At 46.8% G+C, this 12,228-nt stretch overlaps 3 protein-coding genes across 3 annotated transcripts; 2 read left to right on the top strand and 1 right to left on the bottom strand.

The window, feature by feature from the left end:
• Positions 1-105: 105 nt before the first annotated feature.
• TSTA_074460 (cell cycle control protein (Cwf4), putative) lies at positions 106-2,543 on the top strand. The gene is made up of 2 exons (XM_002341414.1): positions 106-2,060; positions 2,142-2,543. The coding sequence occupies exons 1-2, from the start codon at positions 279-281 to the stop codon at positions 2,379-2,381; spliced, it is 2,022 nt and encodes a 673-aa protein (XP_002341455.1). The 5' UTR covers positions 106-278; the 3' UTR covers positions 2,382-2,543.
• A 1,849-nt stretch (positions 2,544-4,392) lies between these two features.
• On the top strand, positions 4,393-6,567 carry TSTA_074450 (uncharacterized protein; the record flags this gene model as incomplete). Its single annotated transcript, XM_002341413.1, has 2 exons — positions 4,393-6,382; positions 6,431-6,567. 2 exons carry the CDS (start codon positions 4,393-4,395, stop codon positions 6,565-6,567), a joined length of 2,127 nt encoding a protein of 708 aa, XP_002341454.1.
• Positions 6,568-7,437: 870 nt separating this feature from the next.
• TSTA_074440 (low affinity iron transporter, putative) lies at positions 7,438-9,136 on the bottom strand (the record flags this gene model as incomplete). The annotated part of the gene is made up of 2 exons (XM_002341412.1): positions 7,438-7,540; positions 7,614-9,136. The coding sequence occupies 2 exons, from the start codon at positions 9,134-9,136 to the stop codon at positions 7,438-7,440; spliced, it is 1,626 nt and encodes a 541-aa protein (XP_002341453.1).
• Between the last annotated feature and the right edge of the window lie 3,092 nt (positions 9,137-12,228).

Below are 12,228 nucleotides of genomic sequence, written 5' to 3'. Positions count from 1 at the left end.
CCATAAGTCACGTGGCCATGATAGAAACTTTCGGGTGGCGGCAAGAACCTTTAGTGCAACTTTAGTGTAGAGAGACGATCTATTATTTTCCGCATCCCATTTCTCGATCACGAAGCTACATGTTAGCTCAATAAAAGTCACATCGCGGAGCTTCTAAGCTCGGTGACGGCTTTTCGCTGCGTGATATTCGACTCTTCAAATCAACGAATTTATCCCTTCGACTTCTGTAAACTTCAAATTCTACAACAACAAACCCGTCGCCTGCGCCCGCTTTCGCCATGGAGATCTCACGAGGACCCCCGAGGGTGAAAAACAAGGCACCTGCGCCTATACAGATTTCTGCGGAGCAGCTGCTTCGAGAGGCCGTCGACCGACAAGAGGTCGGCGTGCAAGCCCCGACGCAGCGCTTTGAAGACTTGGAGGAACTACATGAGTACCAAGGTCGGAAGAGGAAAGAATTCGAGGACTATGTTCGCCGAAATCGAATTAATATGAATAATTGGATGCGCTATGCACAATGGGAATTGGAGCAAAAAGAATTTCGAAGAGCGCGATCGATTTTCGAACGAGCGTTGGATGTCGATTCTACCTCCGTCGTACTGTGGATTCGTTATATCGAGGCTGAGATGAAAACCCGGAACATCAACCATGCTCGAAACCTGCTTGATAGAGCTGTAACGATCTTGCCACGAGTCGACAAGCTGTGGTACAAATATGTCTACATGGAAGAGACGCTGGGGAATATTCCAGGCACGCGCCAGGTATTTGAACGGTGGATGTCATGGGAACCAGATGAAGGTGCATGGAGTGCTTACATCAAGCTCGAGAAGCGTTATAATGAGTTTGACCGCGCCAGAGCTATTTTTCAAAGATTCACTATTGTACATCCAGAGCCAAGGAACTGGATCAAATGGGCTCGTTTTGAGGAGGAGTACGGAACGAGCGACCTAGTCCGGGAAGTTTATGGGCTTGCAATTGAAACTCTAGGGGACGATTTCATGGATGAGAAGATCTTCATTTCGTATGCAAAGTTTGAAGCGAAACTAAAGGAGTACGAGCGGGCCCGTGCGATTTATAAATTCGCTCTTGATCGACTACCACGCTCCAAGTCAATCACTCTACACCAAGCGTACACCACATTTGAAAAACAATTCGGTGATCGTGAAGGTGTCGAGGACGTTATCTTGAACAAACGTCGAGTTCAGTACGAAGAACAAATCAGGGAGAATCCCCGCAACTACGACGTATGGTTTGACTATGCTCGATTGGAAGAGGCATCTGGAGATGCGGATCGCATACGAGATGTGTACGAAAGAGCAATTGCCCAGATACCGCCTTCTCAGGAGAAGCGCCACTGGCGCAGATACATATATCTATGGATATTTTACGCATTGTGGGAAGAGATGGAGAGCAAGGACATCGGCCGAGCCAGGCAAATCTACCAAGAATGCCTGAAACTGATACCCCACAAGAATTTCACGTTTGCCAAGATTTGGCTCATGAAAGCCCAATTTGAGATCCGTCAGATGGATCTCCAAGCAGCCCGAAAGACTCTTGGTCAAGCAATTGGCATGTGTCCTAAAGACAAGTTGTTTCGGGGTTATATTGATTTGGAGCGTCAACTATTCGAATTCAACCGATGTCGTACTCTTTACGAGAAACATATTGAGTGGAATGCATCTAATAGTCAGGCGTGGATCAAATTTGCGGAGCTTGAACGGGGCTTGGAAGATCTCGAACGGGCTCGTGCGATTTTCGAATTGGGTATCGAGCAGTCGACGCTGGACATGCCAGAGCTGGTCTGGAAGGCGTACATCGATTTTGAGGAGTACGAAGGAGAATATGACCGCACGCGTGCATTGTATGAGCGATTATTGGAGAAGACGGATCATGTCAAGGTCTGGATTAATTATGCCAAATTCGAAATCAACATTCCGGAAGGTGAAGAGGATGAGGAGGAACAAGAAGAGCGGCCAGTCAGCGAGGAAGCCAAACGACGGGCTCGCAAGATCTTCGAACGTGCCAACAAAGTGATGAAAGATAAGGATCTCAAGGAAGAGGTGAGTAGAGTCTTTTCTCTGACTGGATTTTTTTTTGGATTTTTTTTTCCCCTTTTTGACATTTACTAATCTGTATAACAGAGGGCGGATCTTCTGAATGCATGGAAGGCGTTCGAGCAAGCTCACGGGTCCGCCGAAGATCTAGCAACGATCGAAAAGCAGATGCCACGGCGGGTCAAGAAGCGTCGCAAGTTGGACGACGACCGTTATGAGGAATACATGGACTACGTCTTCCCGGCAGACGATGCATCAGCAGCCAATTTGTCTCGATTGTTACAACGTGCCCACGCTTGGAAACAACAGCAACAGGGACAAACTTGAGATGGGTAGGATTCTTGTGTTGGCTTATGATCCGTGTGACACAACAGCCATGTATATTATTCGGTACGTAGCAATATCGGGTATTAAATCGGATAATACTCTTTTGAGTCTACACATAGCTATTCGCGGTTTCAAGGAGTTTTTGCGATTTATCTGTATTCATTGTATTGAGTGACCAATCCTGGCACAACAATTCCAATATAATTCTCTTTTGAAACAGTCACATTCGGAAGTCGTAACGGCGGGCGCTCTATTTATTCCTAATCTGGGAATCTTGTGTAGATAATACACGGCCCTTATCTGGAGCCATCTGAATGCCAGTTGCTTCAACTACCGTGGTCTGTGCGACCAGGGCTGTGTCAGAGTCATCACACTGAACTTGAAAAGGGAATACTACCACTTGTGCCCGTTTTGTTTGATTCATGTTTCTCAGGCATCAACATGTGCCGAGATGCGTGCTTTGTTACATAGGTAGTACCAGTACTTTGATTCGGATGGTATGTATTTTGCTGATATAGCTCGGCAAATCTGGAGGACTGTGCTGCAATTCTTGCGTTACCGTGCCCCGAATAGCATGCCCTTCTAAGCTTTACGCAACGGACATTAAACGAAACTTGCTTCCAGCCCCCAATAGGCAGGAGTGTTTGAGACATTCTGCCCATGAGAGGGGGGGGGAACACCACGCGTAACGAGCCCGCAAGTGACGCAAATCAATTTCCCAGCAGAATCCATTCTGCTAAAATGAATTAAGACATATGCTTACAAACTTGAAGCTATTTACATTCTGCAGAGAGAATTGGAAGGTATTCAAGTGACGTATGTGGAATCATTGAAGAGAAATTGTAGCGGCCTCAGGCACACGAAGAGTCGAGACACAAAGCCGAAGTGGGTCTTATACATCGAATATCTTATCTACGGGTGGCCCTCATTGGACCACTTCGTCGGAACTTTCCCCTGGTGCATACACGCTAAACCATACCTGGGAAGTTCTCAATATGTTTCTTTTTATGCAAGCAAGCTAGTGTCATTTGCTGATTGGTGATTGGCCAGAATTTGCATTTAAATCACACCACCAACGGCTCTGAGTGGCTCCTGGCCCGCTCCGGCGTTTCATCTTGAATCATTCGCGGGTGCTGGTCCCTTGCGCTTTCCCCAAATCAGACACCAGAGTTGCACCGTCCCCTGTCAAGGCATCCCACCCCCTTCTTGTGCCAGTGTCAACTGTTCCCCATCAAATCTTCCCCTTCCTCTCCTCTTGCTGTCTGCTCAACAGCCCTGCGTGCTGCTGGACTACTGCATGACTATTCGCACCTTGCTTACTTACTTGCTGACTCTCGCTTTCCTTTCTGTCTTTGTTGTTCTTCAGTCCTTGGCCCTTGTTAGTTCACTTTTCACCCTTCGTTTCCACGACCAGGACATGATATCCGCTCTCTAAGGGGAAATCGTATCTCCATTACTATCGCTCTTCCTATCATTTCAACCGATCCATACCCACTGCAGTAATTGATTGTTGTTTACTTTTGTCTGGCATTTCCCTCGTGTGCTGCAGGTATCCCTTCGTTCGCATTGCTTGCAATTGCTACTTGCTGTCCGGAAAACGCTGAGCCAGTCGAATTGGCCTACTCTCTACTCTCTACTCACTACTCAGATACCCCAGTCTCTTAACCGGACTTCGACTTGGCATTGGAGGAATAGTTACGACACGGGATGTATGAATAGAGTACACGACGATTTTAGACTGCCGTGTGTGAATTGGGACCCGTGATCTTTCCGCCATATCGGTAATATACAAGCTGCAACAATCAACCCGCCACTACTCGTGAAGTAGTTGAACTACGACTTGTCGAATCATGCAATAGTCTACCGACAGCTTTGAAATATACCCATTCGGCCTACTGTGGAACCCCATCGACACTTCGTCAGGACCTATATCGATCTATTCCTTGATCACTCTCATTCGTTTTCCGCGGCCCGCGGCTGGATTACTCGGCGACCTCGATTTACATCTCAAATGCCTTGTCCTGAGCCCCCTTCCGCCCTTGATGGGCGCTGTTCTGTCGTCTATAACAACACTATCTACGTATACACACCTACTGCGTTATTATCATTACCTATCAAACAAGGCGCCAAGTGGAATTCTACAGATTCTGGTGAACCAGTAACCGATGCTGTCTGTGTTGTGGGAAGCATTGATGGCTCTCCCGATAACCAAGGCTTATATGTTGTGGGAGGTACTTCCAACAACTCCACCTATTCCGGTCTCCAGAGATACTTGTTCAGTGAGAGGAAGTGGGAGACAGTCTCTCTAGGCTTTCCTTATATTCAAAATCGAGTCAATCACAGTGCTATATATCTCCCCGGAACTGCTTCGATCCTCGTCTATGCAGGATCTCAGACGTCAAATCAGGATGCATCGACAACAACCTTTGAAATTCCCGTAAAAAGCCCGGTATTACTGAACCGTCCAGGGAACATAGCAGCCGGGATCAAACCAACTCTACTACCTTGGGATGACGCGACAGCCGTGTATGTGGGAGGAACTCCTACGAACACCGAGGTCTTCCTGTACCACGGCGATAGTGGTTGGGGCACCTCACAAATCTCCCTCGCGCAGGGAATACCTAGTGATGCTGGAGTTGCGATTCAGTCTAATCCAGATGGAAGCAAATTCCTGGAGATCTTTGATATGACTGTGTCCCCAAACAACGTAACCTACGTTGCTCTGCTACAAACGGGCGGCTCTCCAGCATACCCTGGCCAACCCGTGAACTTCACCACGTCATCATCTACGAAGAAACGGAAGCGTGACTGGGGAAATGTACCTTCATACAACGGCACATTGGCCTCTTCAATAACACGCAGCAGCTTCTCCTTAGCGCAATCCGACGACGGTTTGGTTATCATCTCTGGTGGAAGCAACACCGATCCCCTTACTGTTTTCAACCAGACGCAGAATAGCTGGCTCAACACCACGAAGCTCTTCTTTAGTGACGAAGTAAGTGCAGGGCTCCAGCAACCACTAACCCCTTCATCCACGACAACTGCTCCGACGACCAGCGCTACAGCTACGACAACAACAGCAGCGTCAGCATCGTCAACAACTACTACTGCTGCTGCTGCCTCTGGCGGGAGCAGAATCGGCACGGGCGTCATCATAGGTGCAACTCTAGGTTGTTTGCTAGGTGTGGCTGCCATTTTAGTCATTCTCCTGATAGTTCTTCGTCATCTGCATCGCAGGAATGGTGGCTCAATCGGCAAAAGTAGCCGCCGTTATGGTTCCCAAGATAAAGACCGATTAAGCTTTCAAGATCGAGGCATCGAACCTCTCACAATGGCCGCTGTGCCCATGGCTCGAAGCAACGTTCCTTCAGCAGTAGACTCTCTCAACATGATATCCGGAAAATTCACGAACGATCCTCCCAGTGCTTCCCTGGCGGATAAAAACCAGGCTACGACCCGGTCTTTAGTTCCACCTGCCAGGAGTCCCCTGATAACGATTGCTTCTAGTCGGATAGATCAACATATGAATGACTCTCTCACACCCACCAACGAGCCTGGTCATTCGCGCGGTGATCGAAGCACTGATGAAGGTTGGGGCAAATATTTCCAGGACGGAGCAGCTGAAGGTCTTACGACAGACTCTCCTCGTACTACAATGAACTCGGACATTTCTCAAGTTACAAAGTCCGATTATCGAGGCAGTATGTGGCCTCACGAAGTGCCAGAGAGAACCACAATTGCATTGAGTGCTCTTGACGGACCCAGGCCGTTGGGACAAGTGCCTTCCGGCAGTCCTAGCGCAGAACACCTACCATCATACGGTGGCCAACATATTCATCAAGCACAGGCGGCTCATATATCGACTGCCGACTCATCCAGCTTTATCTCGGATTTAGAAGATGAACATGACCGCCATGATGGGTTCTCTTCCGGCATTCCACAAAGTGTTCATGATGGAACTAGTTGGGTCCATCAGCCCTATAACTTACGGCCGTCGAGTAGTAACTATACTGATAGCTTCTATCAATCAACTGCACGTGAACCCTCAGGTGTGCATGAGTCGATAGTCGACGCTCGGTCCCACGAACGAAGATCAAGTGGTATTCTTCACCACAATTTGGATGGCTATCCACCAACCAACGTCAATTCAGATATGAGCTGGTTGAACCTGCATGCAGACAAGTAATTCTGATTTCTTTCTGTGCCAACGGCTTGCTGTATACCTTACTATCAGAAGTCGGCGTCTTGCACTCCACGTTCGCACCTATTGGTCATGTTCAATTTTGATTTGACCTGATGACACGACCCACAGCACTTGTGGACAACGCAAAAGTTCACCATTCTCTGTATTATTTACCTCCCTCGCACCAACGAGTTTATGCACGGACATAATCGCTGTTGACAAGCTATATTTCTTTTTCTTTTCGCCATGGTTTGCTAATCTTTTTTACATAATAGTCCACACGATGTGTGAGACGCTGGACATTTTTCATTTATCTTGTTTATACCCCGCGGAGAAGGTTCATTTCCTCGGTTTATTCTTGTTTTCAACTGTCACTCTTTGGATTAACGCATAAGCTTGGATTTTCGGGTCGGTTCCTTTTCGTGGTCTTGTTTTGACTGTGCATTGCATATGTTCAAGCTGGCATGGTGTGAGCGATCGGATGTTTAGGGGTTGGAACGTGTACTATGTGTCCGGACTTCTGAGCTTGTTGGACAAGTCAGATTATTGTACGTATAGGTCAATAAGTTATAAAAGAGGTTCATGGCACTAGTCTGCTATTCACGTAAACTGTAACTATATCGGAGATTTCGTTCCAACTCATCCCAGGAGTTCCAAGGTACTGTATACTACATTTGCCCGACGGCAATAGTACAAGAAAAAAAGACAATCAAATTTTCAAGTTAAATAAAATCAAAATTACTTTTGATAAGGCACACCATCTGGACAAGAGCTATCTAGTAGTAGTGACCGAAGGGAAGACGAGATTAAATCAAAGCAAACAACCGCAACAAACACATAACATAACGAGGGCATTGTTGAAATGCACATTGTTCAATCTGAAGTAGGCACCGTTGAATCATGACCTACAGATAATCTTCTGCCACGCTTGCGTAAATCCGATGCGAATGCAATGGAACTAGGTAGATACTCATACCTATAAGGGCAATTCCGTACCCATGGGGGTATTGAAATGAACAGGAATCATTCCGGCCAAAAAAAAGAATTACTCCCGAGAGACACTGCGTAAGAAAGTCGAATCAACAGCGAGCTTCTGGGGTGGATGGGCTGACGAGTCCCTCAGCGCCTCAAACCGTTTGACAAAGGACAGGAGTCTCAGGCGACGTTCATACATGGACTGGAGCTCTGCAACCTTTCGACTCTCTTCTTCGTTATGACCCGCGATGAGAATAATCATAAAGAAGGACTCGATTATACTCGGTGGGACATTGCACAATAACTGTCCAGTCAAGCTCCACCTCATGACACTGGCGCCAATAACCAAGCCGACGAGGAGTAGAAAGCCCGCGACGACTGTAAGCTCATGGGCACTGATCCGGCACATAACTCGGGAAACTCGCGAACTGAGAGAGTTATCTGCATGTTCCTTACCGGTGGGAATCTCCAATCTAATCGAATTGAACAGCCTTTCATCTTCCTTGTCGATTTTCTCATGCTCCGCGTCAACGTAGCCACTTAGACGGGCTTGCATGTTCCGTAACACAAACGCATCATTCATCCCAATCAGTCCTGCGTATGTTCCTATGAGAAGCCACCAGTTGGCATTGAATTTAAGAATAGGTCCAACAGCCACCCAGATCGCGACGACAGTTAGAAGTATGGCAATACCGGCCAAAGTGCCCACAAAGTCCGCATAGTAGAAAATAGTGCGCTGAATCCAGTTGACCCTTGGAGGAGGGATGACCACCGGCTGATTTTGGAGATTATCATCGGTCAGCTCCCGCAGTTTCAGCTCTAGCCTTGAATCCACGCAAAAGATTGCATCGAGACACCTCTTCATATAGGTTGAATGCCGTTCATGGATGTTGGCGAGAAAGGAGAACACGAACACCATTAGAGCAGATGAAGCGGAGTTCATGTAGAGTTGCCAATCATTGCTCCAATTACGTAGTGTACCAACACCGATCCAAATGATGACGCCAGCCCAGAATAGAATTGATGTCACCAAGTGTCCTAGAATGCGTGCGCAAAGACCGATGGCCCGGCCGAACTTGGTATCCTCTGGAAGAGCAGTTTCCCGCTCCTGGATATCTAGGGGTGAGTTTTCGAAAGCCCCATGGACACTCCGCTGTTCATTGATCTCCTTCTTGAGTGCATTCAACATCCGAGCATGACTGATAAGTCGTGACTGCACTTGCGCCGCTGCCCTGATTTCATTATCATACTCGTTCAGTTGTTGACGCACCAGGAAAGAGTCAAAGACATAACAGATAATGGCCTGCACATCAGAGATAATAACCTGCCAGGTATCCGTTCTGCCGTAGGGAATACCAAGTAAAGCCCATGTCAAAAGGCCCGCAAGGATGGCACAAAACACGAATTTTGACCCCGAGGCGCGCACAACCCAGTCTAGCCACCGGTCTAGGATTGCTCGCTTTGGAGTCATGACATATATGGTAATATTCTCACTGCCTTCTTCCTCTTCCCTTTTGATTCGCTGCGTTGGAGCAATGCCCTCGACGGCATCCTTCGATCCGGGTTTGCGAAGGAGGCGAACAAGACGATCCATCATGTTGCCTTCTTACAGGGCTTTTAAACATCCATAAGACGATTAGAATAGACCATACAGTGACTACTCAATGGATCAAACTCGTACCCTCTGCCAAAAAATGATCGCACTTCGCCCGGTTTCTCTCTCATAACCTGCTTCAAGGTGGTTCACGAGAGATTGGCACTTGCTCCAGTGAGCAATCGTATCGGATGTATGCAGAGACTACCTGTTGAACAATGACATTCAGGAAGCTGTTATCGTAAGATTTGTTCATCGGGATGATCAATAGGGCTTCCGTTGTGTAGTAAGACCAGTAACGAAGATTGAGCTTCAAAAAAGTGTTGAAGATTTGAGTGAGAGGACAACGGTGGACATAAGTGTACAGTTAAATAATAATTTTTCTTTACATGATTTCTATATCTTTTTCTCTGTCTATATTATCTGGAGCTCAGCACATGCGTCAAAAGCTTAAAAAAGGCCTAATCTAAAGTGAGGGAATTTTAGCTGCCAGACATGGAAAGTAAAATGTCGCTGTGGCTGAGCGAATTCCTACATTGTCGGTGTGAAAATTTTCACCTGCTTCAGGGAACCGTAAATTGTCTCAACCAACTATGTAACCTTGAGTACCTAAATGCATCAAGGGATTCTGGGATACTGGGATATTTGAAGATTGGGCTTCTGATAGGTTCACCTCCATGCAAAGGAACTGGGGTTCTGTAAGCAGGCTGCAACACGGCCGAGTTAGAAGTATATTTTCTCTTATTATTCGCGGAAAGAAATATCCAGAACCGGTCTCCGACTGCATAGGGAAAGCTCCAGTTTGGCTAGCTTACACAAGTTCAGCTGTTAGGTGACCTGTGATTTCAGCCTCTCAACCAAGTATACTCTGATGAATTGCTGGTTGTATACGGACGGACGGAATCTCTTACGGTCACGAATCAATGGTTCCCGTAATATGATAAGTCTGCGCAATTAGGAAGCATGAATCATACGAGAGTATTGGATCACTCCCAAAAGGGTATCCGCAGGTATTAGGCATCCATGAATATTCATATAAAAGTGCGAACAGTGACTCATATGACCCACGAGAAGAACACCAATGCAGGCGGAGCTGGCCTTAGGTACTAGAACAGAATCAAATTCGACATGGAAGACGGAGGGTTCCCCGAGAAGGAACCTTGGAAGCACAGCCCCGGTGCTTCGAGAAAACTTTTCCTTCAGATCATACCAGCAACTGTATAGCAGGGTTGAACAATTCCAAGCGACTCTTTACTGGCGAGGCATGGCAAGAGGAGAAACCCTATAAGGTAATAAGTATGTGTAGGAAGGAAAGGTTGGGATAGTACATATACTGAAGACGTCCACAGCTAAGAGATGCTCCAATATCATCATACAAGGAGATTAAAAACACTCAATGGTATTCTGTTATGCTGGACAAGGCAAGTCTTGGAAGGAAATGGTTTAAATAGAGCAAGAGGTAAAGCTGGTAGCAGACTAGACCTGCAGAATCCTCCCAGAGATTCCAAGCCGGCCGAAGGACACTACAGTAGACATAGGCCATGGGACAGCTTAGCCAGGCTAAAATCTCATTGAGAAGTATCTACTCCAGGTAACATTGAAGTAGTCGCTCAAATCAGCAACAATGCCGTAACTGAGGTGAAGGTTGAAGTGCCAGATACGAAATATAGAGACACCGCTCTCAATTCGCCAGCACGCGCTGTTTATCTGCAGAGTGATAGCATCCGCTCGCAAATCATGCAAGATGCGAAGAGATCAGCATCAGCTTCATCAGGAAACTTTCAGCCAGCACTGCCTTCATTTGGTGAGACAAAGCCCGTAAGCCCCTTTTCCGCATAGCCCGGAGACGGCGGAGTCACTGTTGGCACGAGCAAACCCTGTCCATTCAGCAACCAGGCACTTTCTTGTGTTTATTCCTATATTTATTGACAACCATTAATTTAGAGTGCTTATTCATGCTTGTTTCAGTCTGAAAAAGGAAAGACGGATGCAGTGCGAGCTGGCAGATGTGAACAACCTTAGAATACCCACCTCAGAAGCATTATTCCAAAGTTACCAATAATATCCATGGATACACACTCATACTTACTATGATAACAAACCTTGGAAGCTGTCCAGGGTGCCCTGTTAATTTGGTACCAGGGTTCCATGATTCGCAATCTATTCCCTTGATTGCCGTTTTCAATACCGGCCAGAGGCTCGAGGGTCGAGAGAAGTAATGAACTCCGTCGAGAATGGTCGAAATGAGGTCATGGATGCCCGATGCTTCTCGATATACAGTCGACCCTTGAAATCTTGCCCTACCTGGTGGACGATCTCCTCCACTGCCGATTGCTTGCTAAGGCCCTGTGCCGTTCTGTTTATTTAGAAGTGAGTACTTCTGTAATCAAAACGCAAATAGAATTGTGCCAGTAGGTACGCCTCTATACAGAATGACTTCATAGCAATTCTCTGCCAACGGGATGAATGCATTTGTATGCTATCGATCCCAAACCCTGTAACGGTCTTTAGCCTAATCAGGACAAGCGCTCCAAACCTTGTTTCTTCCTTTTCTATTCTGGAAGATGGGATTGTGTTTTTAGTGTGAGAAGTGAGACGGAATCATGGAATACAAGAATGCCGCCGCCTTGCCTTGGTCGGCAGTCGGGACTTACCACAACCCCCATTGGCTTTATTTCCTAATCTAGCTCTCCGTGGCTCCGGAGTCTCGAGGGTTGTTTCAGGTTCTTCTGTCCTAACCTAATTTGTACATATCTTGGTAAGACAAAAGACGGCCCCAGAGAGCTAAACCCACGTGGCGAGATAATTAGGGTTTGGGTCGGTGTGACCATACGTACCAAACATCGGATTGAAATATTGTACGTATTATTACCAACTGTAATTTTCGCTGACTCCACCTGTCCCAGCTCCAGGGCTAAGTAGTACGTACAAAAAGCTTGGCTGGATATATTTTCGTCAGTTGACAGATCATCCGTTGCGCCTTCTCTTTCATGTTGCTTTATTATACTTTAAGATTATTCTACATAACCTGTCACATATAGCTATGTTCGACGATTTTCGACGATTTCTTCCCGAGTCATATCCTCAGAATTTTT

This window comes from Talaromyces stipitatus, genomic scaffold (genome assembly GCF_000003125.1).
Source record: "Talaromyces stipitatus ATCC 10500 scf_1105507295523 genomic scaffold, whole genome shotgun sequence".
In the NCBI taxonomy this organism is placed as follows: domain Eukaryota; kingdom Fungi; phylum Ascomycota; class Eurotiomycetes; order Eurotiales; family Trichocomaceae; genus Talaromyces; species Talaromyces stipitatus.
This window is presented reverse-complemented; position numbering and strand designations above follow the sequence as displayed.

Bases quoted from the DNA above. Each gene is read 5' to 3' on its own strand.
- TSTA_074460 (XM_002341414.1), top strand. From the start codon at position 279: ATGGAGATCTCACGAGGACCCCCGAGGGTGAAAAACAAGGCACCTGCG. The intron at 2,061-2,141 runs GTGAGTAGAGTC...TCTGTATAACAG, and splicing joins ATAAGGATCTCAAGGAAGAG to AGGGCGGATCTTCTGAATGC.